Source organism: Mustela erminea, chromosome 7 (assembly GCF_009829155.1).
Source record: "Mustela erminea isolate mMusErm1 chromosome 7, mMusErm1.Pri, whole genome shotgun sequence".
NCBI lineage: Eukaryota > Metazoa > Chordata > Mammalia > Carnivora > Mustelidae > Mustela > Mustela erminea.
The window spans coordinates 89203046-89223536 of record NC_045620.1 but is presented as its reverse complement, the minus strand read 5'-3'; the positions used below and the strand labels follow the sequence as shown (position 1 = coordinate 89223536).

At 51.7% G+C, this 20491-nt stretch overlaps 2 protein-coding genes across 2 annotated transcripts in view; both read right to left on the bottom strand.

Annotated features, from left to right (window-relative positions):
- The window catches only part of ATP6V1B1 (ATPase H+ transporting V1 subunit B1), a 29455-nt gene extending 12569 nt beyond the window's left edge, over positions 1 to 16886 (bottom strand). The window contains exons 1-2 of the mRNA XM_032352399.1: positions 16643 to 16886; positions 10604 to 10659 (exon numbers count right to left, since the gene is read on the bottom strand). Of these exons, the coding sequence (XP_032208290.1) occupies positions 10604 to 10659; positions 16643 to 16760 (174 nt within the window). The 5' untranslated portion in view covers positions 16761 to 16886. The remainder of the gene's footprint in view (positions 1 to 10603; positions 10660 to 16642) is intronic.
- A 1734-nt stretch (positions 16887 to 18620) lies between these two features.
- The window catches only part of VAX2 (ventral anterior homeobox 2), a 28369-nt gene continuing 26498 nt past the window's right edge, over positions 18621 to 20491 (bottom strand). The window contains exon 3 of the mRNA XM_032352401.1: positions 18621 to 19310. Coding sequence (XP_032208292.1) covers positions 18867 to 19310 — 444 coding nt within the window. The 3' untranslated portion in view covers positions 18621 to 18866. The remainder of the gene's footprint in view (positions 19311 to 20491) is intronic.

Sequence of the window (20491 nt, the reverse complement as noted above, 5' to 3'; positions counted from 1 at the left end):
TGTTGGAGTAAAAATGTCAAACCAGCTACACTAATAATATTCAAAAGGAATAAAAAGGAATTGCGAAGAACCGTATGCCATATAGCTCAGAACTTAGATGAAAGGAACAAAGTCTTAGAAGAATAAAACTCAAACCAAAACCAACTAGAAACCAAACAGAAAGCTGGAATAGTCGTACAGTATTTAAGATATTACATAAATAGTATAAAATCTTTCACAAAGGAAACACGAGTCCCAGGTAGTTTCACAAGTAAGTTCTGACAAAGCACAAATAATTTGAAACTTACCTGAGCTCTTCAAAAGACTAATGGAAAAGGGATGGTCTTTTACCTAATTTTATGAGGTAAGGATAACCCCAATACAAAATAAGATAATGAAGAGGAAATTTTAGGCAATCTCGCTTATGAATATATATACAAAAGTCCTATGCAAAATACTAACAAACCAAATCCAGCAAAGTAAAAAAAAAAAAAAAAAGTCAAATTACAAACCAAATAAAAAAGAAATATTAAAAAACCAAAAAATAAAGACACACACACACACACAAAAGTTAAAAAGACCAAGTTGGAATTATTCTGACAATTCAAGGTTAGTCTAATATTAGAAATCTGATAATGTAATTAATTTACCTTATTAATGATTTGCAGGATTAAAAAAAACAAACAAACGCTGTGATCAACTTACCATTCCAGAAAAAGTTTTAAAAAACTATCCATGATTAAAAACAAAAACTTTGAAGATTAAATAATCATGATATCCATGATTAAAGAACAAAACTACTCTTTGAAAATGGAGAATAAAAGGAAAATTCCTTAACTCCAAAAAGCATCCTCAAAAAAAAAAAAAAAAGCTGCGGATAACATACTCTGATGTAACATATAAGACAGTCCCTTTAAAATTAGGAGCAGGGGCGCCTGGGTGGCTCAGTTGGTTAGGCGACTGTCTTCAGCTAGGGTCACGATCTTGGAGACCTGGGATCGAGTCCCGCATCGGGTTCCCTGCTAGGCAGGGAGTCTGCTTCTCCTGCTGACCTCTCCTCCTGCTCTCTCTCTCTCTCTATCTCAAATAAATAAAGTCTGAAAAAAAATAAAATAAAATTAGGAGCAAAACAGGGGCGTCTGGGGGGGCTCAGTCGATTAAGGATCCGCCTTCTGCCCAGGCCATGCTCTCTGGGTCCTGAGACTGAGTTCCGCACTGGCTCCCTGTTCAAAGGGCAGCCTCCCTCTCCCTACACCCCTCCTTGCCCCACGCCCCACTTGTGTTCTCTCTTGTTTGCTCTGCTCTTCTCTCTCAAAGAGGAATAATCAGCTTGTGTTTTTAATGACTCTATTTGTATTTTCCCAATAATTTTCTCTAGTATAATATCTGCTGGGATAATAATTTTAAAAAATTCAGATCCTTGGGGCGCCTGGGTGGCTCAGTGGGTTAAAGCCTCTGCTTTCGGCTCAGGTCATGATCCCAGGGTCCTGGGATCGAGCCCCGCGTCGGGCTCTCTGCTCAGCGGGGAGCCTGCTTCCTCCTCTCTCTCTGCCTGCCTCTCTGCCTACTTGTGATCTCTGTCTGTCAAATAAATAAATAAAATATTTAAAAAAAAAATTCAGATCCTTCAAAATAAATAAATAAATAATTTCTTTTTAGAAGATTAGGAGCAAAACAACGAGCTATCATCGTTCTATTCAGTATTACATTGGAAGAACCAGCCAATATAATACAATGAACAGAGGTGCCTGGATGGCTCAGGGGGTTAAAGCCTCTGCCTTTGGCTCAGGTCATGATCCCAGGGTCCTGGGATCAAGCCCCGAATCAGGCTCTCTGCTTGGCAAGGAGCCTGCTTCCCCCCTCTCTCTCTGCCTGCCTCTCTACTTGTCACCTCTGTCAAATAAATAAATAAATAAATAATAAAATAATAATATAATGAACAGAAAGAAACACTAGAAGGCAATGAAACTATAAAATAGAAAATTTCCCAAACCTCAAATGTAGTAAAGATAGGCCCCCCCCAAAAAAGTGGACCAGTTTCTCTTATAGATGCAGAAATTATAAACTATTAGCTAGTCAAATCAAACAGTATATTAAATAAACAATGAGGTATGATCAAACAGGGCTCACCAAAAAAATGTAAGCCTAGATAAATCAATCTTGGGAATTTGTCAACATTTGACAACATATAGTTCATAATAATAGGGAGGTTTCTTTGTAAACACAAATTAAAAAAGAAACCCTACAGAATTATGTAAATAGAAACCCAAAAGTCTTTTGATAAAATTTGGCAGTGTTTTTTTTGTTTTTAATTTTGTTTATTTATTTGTCAGAGAGAGAGCACAAGCAGGGGCAGCAGCAGGCAGAGGAAGAAGGAGACTCCCCGCCCGAGCAAGAAGTTCGGATGCGGGGCTTGATCCCAGGACCCTGAGATCACGACCTGAGCAGAAGGCAGAGGCTTAATCCACTGAGCCACCCAGGTGCCCCCCACTTTTATTTCTAATAAAATCAGTAACACCCAGAGATGCCCATATTGCTGTTACTTAATTACTTAATATTGTTTTGGAAATTATGGTTTATACAAGAAAACCCAAAAAAGAGAAATTAAAAGTATACTATAATAAACGTAAGTGAAGAATGCTTCATTTAAAAAAAAAAAAAAAGATAGTGAGAGAGGAGACTGTATTCTTCAGAAAAGTCAGAGAAAGGCTGTGGGAATGTTCTAGGTTAAAGGAGGCTGCAGAGACGTGACCACTAAAGGCAAAACCTGACCTCAGGCTGGATCCTCTGCTGGAGGCCAGAAAATGCTATAAAAGATTTCCTTAGAGCAGTTGGTAAGCTGGAATGTAGATGGTTGATCAGATAAATGCATCTGTGTAAATTTCAGAAGTTGGTAACCACTGTTGTTATGCAAGAAAACATCCTTATTCTTTAATCCTTATTCTTTAATAAACACTGGAGTTTTGGGGGATAACTTACCCTTAAAAGATCTAAGCAAAAATTATGCGCGCACGCACTCGCACGCACACGCGCGCACACACACACGTAGAGCAAAAGACAGAACAAATGGGGTAAAATGTTAACAATTGTGTATATAGACGTTCCTGGTACTATTTTTATTTTTGCGACTTTTTATAAATTTTAAATTGTTTCAAAATCACAAGTAAAATTAAAGCGTCCCAATGGAAAAAGAGGCAGAATTCCCTTCATTTCGGATGATATTGTATATCTAGAAAAACCCAAGAGGCTCTCTAGTTAAAAAATAAAACCCCCAGAATTAATGAGAGAAGTTGGAAGCTGTATACAAGATAAATACATAAAAATCAATCTTTTGGGGTGCCTTGGTGGCTCAGTGGGTTAAAGCCTCTGCTTTGGCTCGGGTCATGATCCCAGGGTCCTGGATTTGAGCCCCGCATCGGGCTCTCTGCTCCACGGGGAGCCTGCTTCCTCCTCTCTCTCTCTGCCTGCCTCTCTGCCTACTTGTGATCTCTGTCTGTCAAGTAAATAAATAAAATCTTTTTTAAAAAATCAGTCTTTTTATCATTGTGTGTCAATATACTTTAGTTAAAAAAAAAAAAAAGAACCCTTTTTTCCTATTCCAGCCATAAACGGATAAGGAACTGGAGAACAATGTTCCATCCACAATAAGGTCCAAACCCACACAATATCTGGAAATAAATTTGGCAAGAGAGGTACAAGAGAATAATAAAATCTTGGTGAAGGACATCGAACAAGCCCTGAACAAATGGAGAACAATACTGTTGTCCAAGACAGAATGACTCACTGTCATAAAAATATCAATCTTTTTCAAAAGTATATAAATTATATGCATTCCCAATGGATTCTTGTTTCTTTTTTTTTTTTAAGATTTTATTTATTTATTTGACAGAGAGAGATCACAAGTAGGCAGAGAGGCAGGCAGAGAGAGAGAGAGAGGAGGAAGCAGACTCCCTGCCGAGCAGAGAGCCCGATGCGGGACTCGATCCCAGGACCCTGAGATCACGACCCCAGCCGAAGGCAGCGGCTTAACCCACTGAACCACCCAGGCGCCCTGGATTCTTGTTTCTTCTAGAATTTAATAAAATCATTTAAAAAATTCATTTAAGTGTCTGACAATATCCAAAAATAGTTGCGGAAAAGATCATAATGGAGGACTTGCCTTAGCAGACGTGAAAACGTGCTCTGGGGGTGGGGGGGTGGGAGGTTGGGGGAGCCTGGTGGTGGGTATTATGGAGGGCACGTATTGCATGGAGCACTGGGTGTGGTGCATAAACAGTGAATTCTGGAACACTGAAAAGAAATTTTAAAAATAAAAAGTTTTAAAAAAGTAAAAAAATGAAAGAAATTATCTGGGATAATTCAGAGATTGGATTTAGATCAACATGTGTTAACTTTTATTTGTATGAATTATAGTACTGTATTAGCTATTAAAAAAAAAAGAAAAAAAACGTGCTCTGAAGGTACGGAAGTCACAGGGTTAAGTGTCGGGGCGGGGTAGACAGACAGATCAGTGGGGCAGATCCGAGTCCAGAAACAGATCCCAGGTTTTAGAAGACTGTTGTAGAACAAACGGGGCACATTACTTCACAGGGAAAAATGGAATTTACTGAATAAATGGTACCAACAGAACCGGTATCTACTTAGAAGATACCCACATCATAAACACACATATGTTCCAGGAATACGTAAAACCTTTACATATAAAGCTAAGATGAACGAAATACTAGAAGAGCCTTTCTTCTTCCCTATTCTTAGCTTTTCTAGAAAAGCTGGGCAAGAGAGATGTCTTTGAGTAAGGTAAGAAATCTGGAAGCCATAAATGTAAAAATAGAGATACTTGACCGTAGGGACTCCTGGGTGGCTCAGTGCGTTAAGCAGTTAAGCATCTGCCTTCCCCCTCAGTCATGGTCCCAGAGTCCTGGGATAGAGCCCCACATTGGGGCTCTCTCTCTCTCCCTGCTCGTGCTGTCTCTTGCGCGCGCGCTCTCTCTCTCAAATAAATAAATAAAATCTTAATTAAAAATGCAAACAATAAACAAGGAGCTTCCATAACTCAAAAGGCAAACCTCAATATGTAGGAAGATGTCATAGAGGAGAAAGTGAAATCCAAACAGATAAAAAGACTCTCATATATAAATTTAAAAAAAAAACAAGATAGTATTATTCTCATTGATTGGACAGGCAAAATTCCAAGACAGAACATGTTGGGGGCTGGCACGGATGCTGGAAAGTGGGTCCTCTAACACAGGGGAGACAGGAACGTGAATCCCCACAATCCTGCTGAGCTGGCAATGTGATCCCCAAATCTTCAGTATCTATTTAAAAATCTATTTTTTAAAGATCTTATTTATTAATTTGACGAAGAGAGACACAGCGAGAGAGGGAACACAAGCAAGGGGAGTGGAAGGGGAAGAGGCAGGCTCCCCGCGGAGCAGAGAGCCTATTGTGCGGCTTGATCCCAGGACTCTGAGATCATGAACTGAGAGGAAGGCAGACGCCTAAGGGCTGAGCCACGCAGGTGCCCCTAAAATCTATTTTTAAATCAACATACATTTTGAAGCAGCAATTTCATTTTGCGGGATCTACCTTACAGCAATCAAGGCACCAGTACGAAAGGGATGTGTTTAGCTGTACTATCTGTAATAGCAAAGCCTGGAAACACACGGAACGTCTGCCAATGATGAAACCACTGAGTCCATCACGGAACGTCCAGGCTCCGGGCTGCTCTCAGGAAGGACGCTACTGACACCGGGGGAATCCCTGACATGTTTTTAAGAGACGGACACCAACGTAAAGCGCCAACGTGCACGCTATTTGCCTCTTATCAGCAGAGTCTTCACCTTGGTTGTCTCAAGAAGCTGGGGATAAAAGAGGATAGGGACAGTTAACTTTTCTTTTCTCTCACCGCTTACAAGCAGCATGTTTTTAATTTTTGGTTTATTTATTTATTTATTTATTTGTAATTAAAAAGTAATTGGGGATGTTCAAGTACTGTGCGACTGGTCATCACCATCCTAACTATATTAAGTCCCCCGCTCGACCTAACATAGGGACCTTAAGGGTTGGGTGGGGTGGGTGGCTCAATTTCCCAAAGGGGTGTGAGGAGGCGGGGCACCTCTGCGGGCCTGGGAGGGTGGAACTTGAGACCGGAGCGTTTGCTGCTTTGACGGTCACTGGAAGAAGCTCCGGCTCGGGCCCCTCTTCGTCCTGCGACGCGGACGCCAGGAAAGCGACCTCGTTCTCCCCCAAACCACCCACCCCTCGGAGTGGGGCTGCTGCGAGAGCAGGGCTCGCCCCGGGAGGAAGGCGCGGAGGTTGGCGGGCAGCTCCGATCCAGCGGTCTTTGGCTTGTCAACCACAAGAGGGCGCCCAAGAGCCAGGGCTGGGACGCCCCGGGACAGACGTTAACTCACGTCCTGGTTTTCCAAGGCTGTTCTGTGAGTCAGTCTCCGTCCGAGGCAGCCTTGCCTGCTGGGATGTTAACCTCTGGAGGAAAACTGCCTGGCAGAGGGCATGCCAAGGCGGGCCCAAAAGAAAGGAGGCCACGAGCCCGATAAATAACCAGACAGCCAGGTGATAAAAAGTCATCCCTGTTCATGTGGGTTTATGAGAGTGAGGGAGGGCAGAGGAAAGAACAGAGAGGGGCGGTGTCCTGTGTGTCCCCGAGAGATGACATCCATGAAATAAGAGGAAACGAACTGTAGAGAGCAGAAAGACTGCAGTCAGACACCGGGAAGAATGGTCAGGACCATCACACCCCATCATGGAGGATGTGGTCTGGAATCCTCTAGGAAGAGAATACCAGGCTCCACTGTGTGTGTCTGCCTGAGTTATTTGTGGTGGGCAGGGGTGGTCACAGCCCGTTAGAACAGGTGAGGGCAGGGGGAGGATTCCAGGGTATGATGATGACCTTTTACTCAAAGGAGCCCCATTTCAGAGCCTGATTCTCTCAACTCCCACTCTGGGTCCCTAGGAAGACTGGGGGGGGGGGGGAGGGGATGGTTTAAGGCCACCTTCATCCTCTGCTGGGGATTCTGTTGAGTTCTCAGCCATCCAGGGCTCAGGCAGAGAGGAGCTGCTGCCCACTCTCCTGCAGTCCTCGAAATGGGAAGTTCTTAACAAGCAAGACTTGTTTGAGAAAGCCCTGGCCTTGAATCCTTTCCTCTGACGATGCCCAGGGCAGTTTGGGAAAAGCCCTCTTTGGAAACTGTCTTCAGAGCTGATACACATACTTCTGAAAGCTTTTTCCTTTACAAGTTGGGAAGTAGCCACAGACATTTGGAACCAAGTCTGGTGGATAAGATGAGGCTTTCTTCAAATCTCAATAAAGATTGGTCTGCATCAGAACACAGCAGTTGGAAGATTTCTAGAGTACTGAATCGTCTAATGTGGTCCCCAGCCAAGCAGCAGCAGCAGCAGTACCTGGGAACTTGTCAGAAATGCAGATTCTTGGGCCTTAACCTCAGACTGCTGAATCAGAACTTTGGGTTGGGACCCAAAGAATCATTCCAAGGGATTCTCATGCATGCTCAAGTTCAAAAACCACTGCTCTAGTAAAATCTCTTTAATGAAACCCAGACAGGTGGCTGTCCGCTAACCTGACTCCTCTTTAAGGCTTGCACAACCTGTGTGTGACTGTTTGAGATCAGGGCTGGGAGTGTGGATGTTTAGTAATCTGGGGAGGGGGGTGCTTTTTAAAGTCTACACTCAGGGGTTTAGCCTTTAGGATTTTTTAGTTTCCACTCAGACCTCCAAAAATCAGATGAAAACTGTGGAAGCTAACTCTAGTAAAATGCACAGGCACATGGATACATGACTTCAAAGGTTTGCGTACAATTTCAAGGCCCTTATTCCCTGGGTTGAGATCTACAGAAAATTCTTCCCCCCACAAGCATTTTTCCTTTTGAGAAGGATGGAAGCCTAAGTGTCATCGCAGGTGTGGTTCGATTTGGGCAGCAGGTGGCGCTGCAGAGGAGGAATTGTGGCATTTTGCCCAAGCAAATGGGAAGGGGGAAGGGGGTGCAGAACCCAAAGAGGGGTACATAAAGCTGTCTTCTCCATCTCCTGAACTTATGAGACTATATATAACTGCTTCTTTTTCTTCCCTCTGCAAGTCCAGGGTCCTCTGGGTGTCTCCATCACCCACTTACTCTGTTCTAAGAGTTACAGATGCATGTAACAGTCAAAGAGTCACAGGTCTGGGGATCTATCTCGTTTCCTAGTCTAGCCCCATTTAACGGTCAGGAGGGCGGATGGCTGTGCAGGTACTGACTCTCCGTACCATGCGAGGGGGCAGCAGATGGCACCAACTGCCTAATCAGGCGTATCAGCATTTCTGCCTCCCAGGCAGAGCTAGAGCTACCGTTCTCAAGGAGGAATAATAAAAATAACATTTATCTGATTTGATCCTCACAACAACTCTCTGACCATTTACTAGATGAGGAAACCACCATTCACAAGCCGAAACAGATGCTTCTGAAACTTCAGGGAGCATCACATCACCCTGAAGGGCTTTTAGAGACTGATTTCTGCATTCCTCCCTGCCCCCCCCCCCAGAGTTTCTGATCCTGTCAGTCTGGGGTAGGAGCCTGAGAATCCATATTTCTTTCTTTCTTTCTTTCTTTCTTTCTTTTTTTTTTTTTTAAAGATTATTTATTTATTTATTTGGCAGACAGAGATTACAAGTAGGCAGAGAGGCAGGCAGAGAGAGAGGGAGAAGCAGGCTCCCTGCTGAGCAGAGAGCCCGATGTGGGGCTCGATCCCAGGACCCTGGAATCATGACCTGAGCCAAAGGCAGAGGCTTTAACCCACTGAGTCACCCAGGTGCCCCCAGAATCTGTATTTCTAACAAGTCCTCAGGTAGTACTGATGCTACTGATCTCGAATTGACAGGTAGCTAGTAGGAAGGGTGGGTTAGGGAGTCTGAGTCAGACTGCGAGGGGGGGGGCACCCCACCGTCACATGCACACACATAAGCACTCCATCACACCCCCTCCCACAGCCTCCCCAAGGTTAGTGGGTCAAACGGGAAGGTCTGAAAAACAAAAACCAAAAACCAAAAAAACAGGGAGGTCTGTATGAACTCGGAATCCAGTTTCCGGGAATGAGAGGGTCAGATTTAGTTATTCTAACACTTACTCGTTCATGCCTCTCATTCATGTACTCACCCTTCCTTTGAGCAAACTGAGCACCCGCAATGGACTGGGTGCAGGGTGGGGCTCCAGGGACTTAGGAGTAATGTGCAATGGGAGGGACACTGTGGAGGCAGTGAGGGGACATGTGGCCGGGTGGTGCTCAAATGGCTTGACAGAGCTGCCTAGGGGACAGTACGAAGAGGGAGAGGAGGCACAGGCTCATTGCCCAGGGACCTGGGCAAGACATCTAGAAGTGACTTCTCAGCCAGTCCTGGGGGTGAGTCAGAGGAAGGTATGGGGGAAAGGTAGCTGGAGAGGCAGAGGGAAGATATGAGCAAAGGCCTAGAGACATCAAATGGCAGCTCCATGCAGAGAGGAGGGGAAGTGGCGTGAGAGCGGAGCGTTGTGCAGGAGCCCTGACAGAATGTAGGGCCTGTAAGGTGAAGGCACTGGGAGTTCTAGAGGAGTCTGAAGCAGGGAAATGAAGGGGTTCAGGCTGCAGGGGGAAACATGGGGGACAGGAGGGCCCCACGCTGGGGGCCCGGAGGCCATGGCCAAATCAGGGAGCGCTGGGGTGGGAGACTGCTCGAAGATCATTGGCAATGAGGGACTGGGTCCAGGAAAGGATGACTCCAGGGTGGCACCAGTTTCTCAGTCTAGGGTGGGTGACACACAGTGGGAGCCTAGGAACTGTTTGGTGGAAAGGGGACAGCAGAGTGATCTCATACCTTGACAGGGCCCTTGATGGCTTAAGAATCTCCAACCCCCGGGCACCTGGGTGACTCAGTTGGTTAAGCGTCTGCCTTTGGCTCAGGTCATGATCCCAGAGACCTGGGATCAAGCCCCATATCAGGCTCCCTACTTGGCTTCTCCCGCTCCTGCTTCCCCCTAGCTTGTGTTTCCTCTCTTGCTATCTCCCTCTGTCATAAATAAATAAAATCTTAATAAATAAATAAATAAATAAAATAAATAAAATCTTAAAAAAAAAAAAAAAAAAAGAATCCCCAACCCCAGATTCAAAATGCTGTCAGTCTCTGCCAGGGTCTTGCCATTCCCCGGGGGACACAAAGGAGCCAACATCCCATTTCCTTCCAGGAGACCCACTTTATGTCCCACTCACAGCACAGCTGGTTCCCAGGCTGAGATATTCCAAAAGCCTCTGAAAACCTTGAGCTCTGGAAAAGAGTTAGCTGGCATTGCCCCTCTGCCTTCTGTTCCTTTGAAAGGATGCAGCTGATGGAAGCAAGGTCAACACAACCATCACACTGCCAAAGGAAGAGGCACAACAGCCTAGCTCCTTGGCGGTAGGTGTGGGTCCCTGAAGGCCCAGAGTGGGAATGGGGGTGCACTGAAAATGCAGGAAGGGAAACCAGGGTGGCTGGGGAGAGAGCTGGGGAGGAAGAATGTGGGGACGGGTGACAGGGAATTAGAAGGGACAAGCGGGCCCACAGGATTTGGCCTTGGGGCCTGGGAAGAAGTAGAAGTCTTACCTTGACCTGGTCCAGCACCACCAGGGGCCCATTGACGCTGCACACAGTCCTGTAGGCTGGGGGGAGGGGTGGAGGTGGGTGAGGGTCTCACACCCAGACAGACAGACACACACACACACACACACACACACACAGAGGCATCCTCTGCTTTCCCTCCCTGTGTGCACCACCCCCACCCCCTTCCCAGTCTGGGCTGTCAGGGTCATTAGCTGTGACAGGGCCAGCCACCATTGCTGTAAGGGTCATGCCCCTGCCCGCAGGGCCCCCCGCTGGCTTGGACACCTGCAGGAGGCTGGGGGAGGGCCAGGGCAAGGGCAGAGGCCCCTCAGAGTCCTCTCCTCCCCCTCAGCCATCCAGAAGTCTTTCTTATCTTGAGGCTGCTTCCCCTCCGGCCTCAGCCCCCATCCTACCCACCCCCTCCTCTCTGACCCACAGCATTTTCCAAAAGCTTCTGGCCCCCAGCTAGAGAGGACGAGTGAACTGCCCTCTGTGGCCCTCTGGGATCACTCGACACTGACTGAGCACTGTGCCTGCGCGCCTGCGCGCACGTGCACCTGTACGCTCGTGCACCTGTGCGCCTGCGTGGGGGTGGTGGGGGCTGGTGCAGGCACTGATGAGAAGAATCAACCAGGGTCCCTGCCTTGTCATGAGGCCTTGGCAGGGAGGGTCCTGGACAACCTGGGCTCCCTGGGTGCCTGTGGGGGAGGGGAAAGAATGACAAAGAAGGAGGAAGAAGAGGAACATCCCAGTCCTAGTGGCTGGAGAAAACCAAAAATGGGGACATGAGCTCAGCTTACAGGGAGCCTCTAACTCCAGTGTTGGGGACCCCAATAGGAGAGCCACAGACAGCCAGACAGGAAGCCTATCTCGCTTCTGCTGGAGGCTAGCTGGGAACCCCTGGGGTTCTCCCTCACCCATGACCCTGGGATATACATCTCTTCCCTGTGAAGCACCAGTGGGACAGCTGAGATGAGGGACCCTGGCGAGGCAGGATGGTCAGAGTGTCTGTAAGGTCACGGGAGCACTCACAGTTTGGAAGAACCCTGTTCTAACCCTCTTCTCAAAAGGGGAGTAGAATGGGGGTGAAAAACCTATTCCAGGGTCACCCAGCATGCTCGTGGCAGAGCTGGGGCTGGGATCCCAGTCTGTACTTCCCATCAGACCACACTGGCTCCCAGCCACTTGCCCTCATGCTTCCGTGCAAGCCCGGTGCCAAGTCACCAAGTCACCCCACACCAAGAGAAACTCAATGCCCCCAGCTCAAGCCCTCCCCAGTCTGGGGCTCAGTGGTCACACTGGGACTTGGGCTAGGGAGACCAGCTGGGCAAGGCTCTTCTGAGCTTAGAGACTGCTAGGAAAACTCAAGAACAGGAGGGCACGAGAAGACCCTTTCTTTTGGGCTTGGCCCTGGAGTGGTGGGAACTCCTTCAGCTTCCTCTGGAAGAGGGGAGAAAGGATCCAACCTTTCCTCTCAGACCCACCTTTCCTGGCCCCAGGGTCCAGGCTCCAGGATGACTGCTGTCTAGGGGAAATGGCCAGTGCCTCCTCCTCTGTTGGCCCTCCCATGAAGCAAGCTCTGGTATCTCCCATCTTACTTTTTAAAAAAGATCTTATTTATTTGAGAGAGACTGAGCAAGCAGCAGAGCACATGAGCAGGGGGAGAAGTAGAAGGAGAGAGAGAAGCAGACTCCCCTGGGGGCAGGAAGCCCAAGTCGGAACTCAATCCCAGGACCGTGGGATCATGCTTGGAGCCCAAGGCAGATGCTTTTAACCAACTGAGCCACCCAGGTGCCCCTGGAATCTCCCATCTCAAGAACCACTGCCTCGGCCCCAGTTCCTGCACTGCTGGGTGACCCTCACAGCCCAACTTCTGGCTCCATTGCTGACTTACTTCGCCCACCTTCCTCCCTCCTCCTGCATTATCCAGTGAGGCTTCTCTCTAGGCCACCCCAAGGGACCAGGCAGAGCAGACCAGAGCCTGATTTTAGAAAGCCCTGGGAAGAGCTGGCCTCCCGCTGGCCCTATAGCGAAAATACCAGACTGGCCCAAAGGGCCGAGATGGCTGAAGCAACTTGCAGAGTGGGTGGGCTGGGGTGGGGAGGGGCTCAAGGTCCACAAAGCCCCAGGGAACTCTTTCCAATTCTGCCTCTGAGTCTAGTCTTTCAACTTCCTCCCTTCCATTTCACAGCTTCTTTCTGGGAAACCAGTCTGGTGGAAATCCCCACAGAGCTACCTCGGGGAGGGCACCTGAGGTAGGGAAAGCAGTGGTAAGCAGCTGGGAGCAGCTCAGAGGGCCCTTGGGTTGGGTGCCCAGTGTGTGGTCTGTAAGCCCCCAGCTCATCCCACCAGCCTCGGCCATAAACTAGCTTACTGGGTTTCCAGAGGCACTGGTCTCGCGCTCTCTCTCGGGGTTTCTAAATGCTTGCTAGGTGAGTCCACCCTCCACAGGCTGGGCCCTTTGGCTGCAGAAAAGCCACTCTGGCTGTTCGGCATGGCTTTTCATATCCCACAACGCCCAGCCCCTAACTTAGTTCTACAGCCTCCTGGCTCTGCTCCCCACTGAAGTCCCACAGCCCTCAGGGGACACCCTGGATAGAGGGTGTCCTCTTCTCCAGCCTGTGGTCCTTAATGAGATGGGTCATGTCTCTGCCCTCAGACCAGAGCTCTGTTGCCTCCCAGGTCAGACTGGAGCCTATCGTTCCTTAGAGGCTGTCTAGTCTGGACACAGCCAAGGTGGGGGCTGGGCCAAAGGTGTCCTTGACAGAAGCTGGTTTTTTGTGTGTACCCACTCCCAGCTGATTGTGGACCACGGAGGCCCAGAGGTTGGCTGATTTCTCCTGGGGCACACCACACATCAGACAGCATCCTGTGGCACTGCCCCCAGCCTTGGCACCTACTTCTCAACCTTGGTGAGGTGCAGGGGGGTGGGTAGTGCTGGAGGCAGGGGGCTGGCCCAGAAGACCTCTGAGGGGCACTCCCTCAATAGGCCTTCCTGAGACTTTGCAGAAACTCCCTCCCTCCACTCTTCCCCTCCCCTTCTCCATTGTCCTAGCTGACACTTCGGGTAGCACTTAGGGCCACAGGCTTGGAGCCCCTCCCTGCCCCCATCTCCCCTCGGCCTTCCCGGTCAAAGGCTCAGCGGGGCTCCGTGCAGCCCACTAATTAGGGCCAGCCCAGCCACACCTGCAGCGTCCTGGGAGAGGGCTGAGCCAGTCGCCCAGGCGTGAGGCTGGGGTGGGGGCAAGCCCGGGGCAGCAGGTCCCGAACCTCCTCCCTGATCCCCTCCTGAGGGATTAGCAGAGGGAGGGCAAGGGGCTGGAAGCCCAGGCTTCTTAGAATCAGTCCAGGACCAGCCGGGTGGAACTCTTTCAGTGTGACCTCTCTGGCCTTTCCGTTGAGGAAACTGAGTCAGGCGGCAAAGCTGGAGGTTTGGCACTCCAGCCTCTGGGTGATCTGACCCGGCTCTACCCCTCCAGCTGAGCTGACAGCCTGTGGGTCCAAGCTTTGCTCCTGCGGCACCCTGCCCCCCTGCTTCCCCCCACGCCCCCAGGCCCTGCCTAGCATCTTCTGCCCCATGCAACAGGAAAATAATCCATGCCACCTCCTCCCCTTGGGGAAAGAGCTCCAGCTCTCAGGGAGGCAAATGGTCCCTTCTGAACCAGGGCACATATTGTTGGGATTCCCTTCCCATTCAAGTCTACCCTGCCCCCACCTTTCTGGCTCATTCCCTCAGCCACTGCAGTGGAATCACCCTTAAGGCCTCAGGCCTGTTGGTCCCTCTCCTCCTCCAGGAAGCCTTCTCTTGGACTCACCCCACCCATGGCCGAGGAAGCCCTGAGGCTGGAAGCCAGTTGCCCCATCCCTGTCCTTCTGGTCCCCCACCTTTCCTCCTAGGCTCCTTCTATCTTTACATAAAGTTCTACTACCCAGAAATCCAGAGTCCTCGGGGGTCAGAGGCCAGGCTGGGGGAGATGGGCAGAGAGACACAGGAGACCTGCCTCAGTGACCTGAGCGAACAGCTATAGTTCTGCACAAGCCCTCTCCCCCCCACACACCCTCCTCCTCCAATCCCCCTCCACAACCTTCAGGCAGGAAACCCCTCAGGCCCCAGAGGAGAAGGGGGATGGGAATTGGAGAAAGCTGTGGTCACAGAAGCACACTGAGGAATCAGATCTGATCCTGGGTTGGGGAGGCTGTCGGTGGGGCAGGGGCTGACCCCTGGGGGGTACCCTATAGGACACTGGTGTGCAGCCTTTGTCACTGCAGGAACAGTGCAGGAACAACTTTAATGCTGGTGGGGAGAAGAGCCGGTGGGGTGTAGGGTGGAGGGGCTCCCCCTCAGCAGAACCTTGTCTCCAGGTCAGCTGTTGGGTGTGACACATTCACCTGGGTGGGGGCCCTGTGAAGGGACACACAAACAGACACCGAGGGTACTGCCACCCCTGGGTCCCAGCCTGGGTCACATCTCCTGGGTGTTTCTCTGTACCAGGCCTTGTTGACTCTAAATAAGGTGCGGGCCGGAGGGAACCGGCTGGAGGGAGCCCTGGGGTGAGGTGGCACCTGTCAGGGTCCCTGGGAAGGCACCCTGCCAGGAAGGGTAGTTGGGGGAGGAGCTCAGATCTCCACCAGGCCTGGGCTCCGGACCCAAGTTGGGGGGCCGGCTGGGGTATTTCCGGGCCTTCCTGACCCCTGGTTTGCCCCAGGGGCTATCTAGGCCTCAGTGCTTCCCGCTTCCTGGGTGCCTCCACAGGGCCGGGCCTGCAGGGCCTCCTTGCTAAATCTGGCCCCGCTCAGTTTCTCTTCTGCAGGAATGTGCTCCACCCCTCAGTGCCTGCCTCAGGCCCTTGGAGGTGCCTGCACACCCCCTGCTGTGTTCCTCCGCATGGGGCCTAACCACACTGCACTTGGTCTGTTCTGGGTGGCTGCCAACCCCATTCAACGCAGACCTGGCTGCCCCGTCGGGCGGCTCCTCCCCCTGCGGCCTGGGTAACAGCAGACAGAGGGCGGGAGGCTGTGCTGGGCCAGCTTCTCTGTTCACATGCCCTGGCCCTGGCGGGAGCCTCCACCTCTCCGTGGCCCGTCCTGGCCAGGCCGGTTTATGCCAGTGAGCTGGGCTGTCTGAGAACCTGAGAATTGGAGAATGACCTTGGCAAGGAGAGATGTGGCCGGTACCCCCATTGGTCCTCAGAGCCTTACTGGTTTCTGTGTCCCAGATATCTGGACACACCTCGGGGTGGCCCCCTCTGAGTCCTGCAAGGGCATACACTGGACTGTCCCTACACAGACATTTGACATCACCTGCCCATGTACCCACATTCTCCCCATGAGCACGCACACGCGTGCGCGGACCCACACGTTCGTGCTGAACCCACAAGCGTGCACACACACTGTCTCACATTTCCTCACTCTGATCACACCCATCTGCAAGCGGTCACACACATATTTACGCCCATCCCCACCTAAGTGAAGGTGGGAGCACACACGTACCCAGGCACGCGCCTTGCCCTGGGTTAGACTCACAGACACCTTCCCCAAAATGCACGCATGACATGTACCTGCGGACACAACACGCAGTGGCACATATGTCCCCACCGCGAGAAAGCACACACAGCCTGCCCTGCCACACACATTCCCTGAGAACACCTGATGGTACATTTCCTTGTGCTGAATGTCCTGGTGCACACGCACAACGTCCCCCCCCCCAACACACACCGATTCACACAAAGCATGTATCACAAACACACACTCTTGGGGCAGTGGGGAGCTCTCTCTGGACTTGGGGTCTCAGTACAGGGTAAGGGAGATGACTGAGAGGTTCCTGCAAGGTTCCTGCCTTCTCCTGTTGAGTAGCCTGGGCTGGGGACCCCATCCCCCAGCTGCAGAGATGGCCCCTTGTCGGGGGCAGCCCATGGTGTCACTCTGTTGGACCGAGAGCCCCCTAGATCTTCCTCTGCCTCAGATCCTCCTCTTTCCCTGAGCCTAAGAAGCAGAACCACCCAGCAGCGCCCACCCCCACCCCCCTGAGAGGATTGTACTCACTGACACGGGGGTGGGTGATGTAGTTTCTGGTGACCGCTTGCATGTGTTCTCGGGCTGTGCCCAGGTCACAGCCACTGCCGGGGACTCCCCCGGGCCTACTGTCTACCCTCATGGCCATGGCGAGGCGGCAGACTGGGAGCTGAGGACAGGAGCCTGCTGTGGCGAATGCAACACTTGAGGCCCAGCTGGAGCTGGAGGAGCTGGAGAGGGCGGCTCAGACCGCCCCAGAGGCCACCCCTCCCCTCACCAGTCCCCTCCTCCCTGAGTTGACTGTAAACAGGGAAACCGGCCTCTGGTCCAGAAGCTCTTCCGGATCTGGGAGGGGACCTAAGCCAATGGCCAGCAGCAGCTGCCAGGAGGGTAGTAGCAGTGCAGGGGTATGGCTGGCCTTCTAACCTCTGAATCTGGATGTTCGTTTGCCCCCAGTCTGTGGCCAGTGTGAACTCCGCTCTTCCCCTTGCTCCAGACCACATCTCCTCCTGGTCTCCACACCACATGCACTTTCTGGCAGGCTGCTCTCTCCGCACGTCTCTTCCTCACTGTCTCCCCATTCTTGTGCCAGCTTCAGGGCCACCTCCTACAGGAAGCCTTCCCTGCGTTCACCACTCATCTGGTGTCTTTCCTTTGTCATGCCCTTTTGGAGAATTGTCTCTTATCACTGCCCCTAGACTCTGAGCCTCCAGAGAGCTGAGTTTGTGTCTCCTCCATCAGACTTGGGTCTCTTGAAGTCTTTCTGTCTCATAATACTGAGAGCTTTCTGGGAGCCGGGGCTCCATTCATTCCTAGGACTGTCTTACCTTTTTATATTTCACCTGCCCAGTGTCATGCCACAGACCTATCCTGACATTTTTCAGCTCAGAGCAGAACGTACAAATGGAGGAATCCTCCTGGTATCTAGTGGCTTAAAGAGTCATGGGGTCACAGGCCTGCTGGACAAGTCAAGGTGGGCATGAGGTAGTGGCTCAATCCACTGAACGGAAGGTTTGCCCTGGTCACTCCCATGTTTCATTCCAGACTCAGGATGTCCAGCCGGCAAACTGTACCGCCAACGCAGAGGGAAGGGAGGAAGTTCAGTTGTCTGGGAACCCCTGTCCGGGTGACTCAGGCCAGCCAATCCGAAACCAAAATATGTCTTCCCCAGAGCATACTGGGGCGGACCGTGCTTGGCTTTTCTTCCCCAAAGGTTAAAATCTCACCTCCAACCTCTGGCCTGAGGACCCACTTTGGGTCCCTCTCTCAGTATTTCCATTCTTTCAACATCTCCTGGGGGTATGTGTGTGGTGGGGTACTTTGCAGAGGGGACCTTTGTGGTCATTGGCAACCCTGCAACCGGACTGCAGTGTGGTAGTTCCACAAAGCTCACCTAGGGGATACAATGACAGGGAACCTCGCCCACACAGTACCCACATCCATTTCCTGCTCCCAATAGCAAACTTCGCTTATGGAAAATGCAACTACCGGGGGACACAGGGCGAAGGATACAAAGATTTCTTTGCACCTTGCTATAAATCCACAGCCACTGCCAAACAAAAAGTTAAACACAAGCGTCTTACTTGAAGAAAAAGACCGTGGTGACCGTGGGGGTGGTGACTGTGGGGCACGTGGGATCTTGCCTGGTTTTACCCTAACACTCTGGATCCTGATTCCGCCTTTCACTGTTTACCCCTCTTGGGGACTTAACATTTCCACCTCTTAGGTATTTCTGCTTCAAGGAGGAGCTTACAAAGAGCAATGTTTAACCAACCAATGCCTCAGTGTTGCCGCCTCAGGCTTTGGAATGCCCAGGTGAGAGCTCTAATTGGGAGTAGGCCTGAGGTGCCTGTCATCCCACACGTGTGGTACCTGATCCTCCCCTTAACTGTGAACATGGGTCTAGCTTCCACTGCCCCCCCCCATTAGAGCTCCCCAGGCTCAGCTCATTCTTCTTCCCAGTGAGAAGGAAAGAAGGGATTGAGGGCAGCGGTGGTGCTGTGGGGGCTCCGTTTCCCTTCTTGTCATTGTTTTCCTTTTATTTCCGTGAGAGGCACACACACGCACACTGCACTCACACACACAAGCTGCGGGACCAAGGCGTTCCGGTGGACAGTCTCTGAGCTGGGGGGCTGGCGGGGCCAGACGCGTGCTGCCCCCGTGCTCTGGGAGCCGGGCTCCGGGCAGCCCACGGGACAGGGCAGGCAGGGACGGTGCCGTGCTTGGGGACTCAGTGTCACAGGGTCGTGGAGGCTTAAACATTGGCTTTCTTGCCACCTCCAGGGCTGCCCCCTCTCCTTTCCAGCCGGCTGTAGGGCTCAAAGGCTGAGGAGCTGAGTTCATAGCAGGCGGGCAGGTCCAGGACAGGAGCCGTGGAAAAGCAGAGCGCTGGTGGAGGGGGTGGCCGTGGCGGGGACGCCGAAGCCGAGGCCGAGGTCAATGGGTTGAGGCACGGGGAGGAGTTCCTGGGGTCACCCAGCGAGGTGGCCCTGTGGCCGGCAGGTGGGCCCAGTGGGCCAGGGGTCAGCGCCAGGAGGCTTGGGGCCCTGGGCACGGACAGCAGCCGGCCCTGCTCCAGCAGCCGCAGGATGTTGGAGGTGGCAAAGGCCTCGGAAGCTGAGGAGGACGCCCGCTTCTCCAGGTCTCTGCTCTGGTCTTTCTTGTGCTTGGTGCGGCGGTTCTGGAACCAGACCTTCACCTTGGGGCAGAGGGTGGGGAGGGGTGCCAGAAAGGGAAAGGGGACAGGTGAAGCAAAGAGGGGGTAGGTGGGAGGAGAGAAGGAGAGGGAGGACATGGAGGGCCAGGGAGTGGGGAGTGGGGGGCAAGGGTGGAGCGAAAGGGGAGAGAAGAGCATTCAGAATGTCACTAAGGTCTTCCCACACCAGCCTGCTCGGGGTGAACCAGTAAGGGACCCACCCTCCAGATCATGGACATGGGGTGTGATCTAGAAGGTAGACACAGACTCCCAGTAGGCAGCATCTGTGGGCTTGCAGAGCGCTCACCTTATAGGGAGGGGCATGGCCCGAGAAGGGGCCCGGGGAAGCATGGGGTCCCAGGCAGGGATCAGCTGCCAAGTGTGAGGACCATCCCACTGCTCCTGGTCTCGACCCCCACACTGCCTCTGAAGGGAGCTTTCTGTCCCCATCTGTGTGAACCTTTCTGCAGCCACCTCCCCCCTCATGCCCTATAAAGGCCGCCAGGCTTCCTAAGGCAACACCAGGTGTGACAGCATACAGAAGACTGCCAAGGGGGCTTCCAAGGGCCACACACTCAAACCTGGGGACGAAGAGGTGCCAAGTCCTCCATATCTAAGTGCAGCCACCAAAAGAAGGGCAGAGAGAGGGGCGCCTGGGTGGCTCAGTTGGTTGAGCAGCTCAGGTCATGATCCCAAACTTCCAGGATCAAGTCTCGCATCGGGCTCCCAGCTCCTTGGGGAGTCTGCTTCTCCCTCTGACCTTCTCCTCTCTCGTGCTCTCTCTCTCACTCATTCTCCCTCAAATAAATAAATAAAAAAAATCTTTTTAAAAACGGGGGGGCAGCGAGAGCCCCTTTCTCCAGGTCTAGGTCTAGGAGAGGAGGCAGGAACAGCCTCTCCCACCACCCAACACCTGGTGCTCCAGGCCCCGTTCTAGTCTGTAGAAGAAACTGGAGGCTGGGAGCGAAGCTCAGTGGTCAGCCCTCATGGTGCCGGGATTTCCTCCCCACTGTGAGAAGGAGAGGGTGTGCCCCTCACGGGGGGGGGCCAGGAGCACGGAAGAATCATTTGTAGGGGGACGCCTGGGTGGCTCAGTTGGTTAAGCAGCTGCCTTCGGCTCAGGTCATGATCCCAGCGTCCTGGGATCGAGTCCCACATCGGGCTCCTTGCTCAGCAGGGAGCCT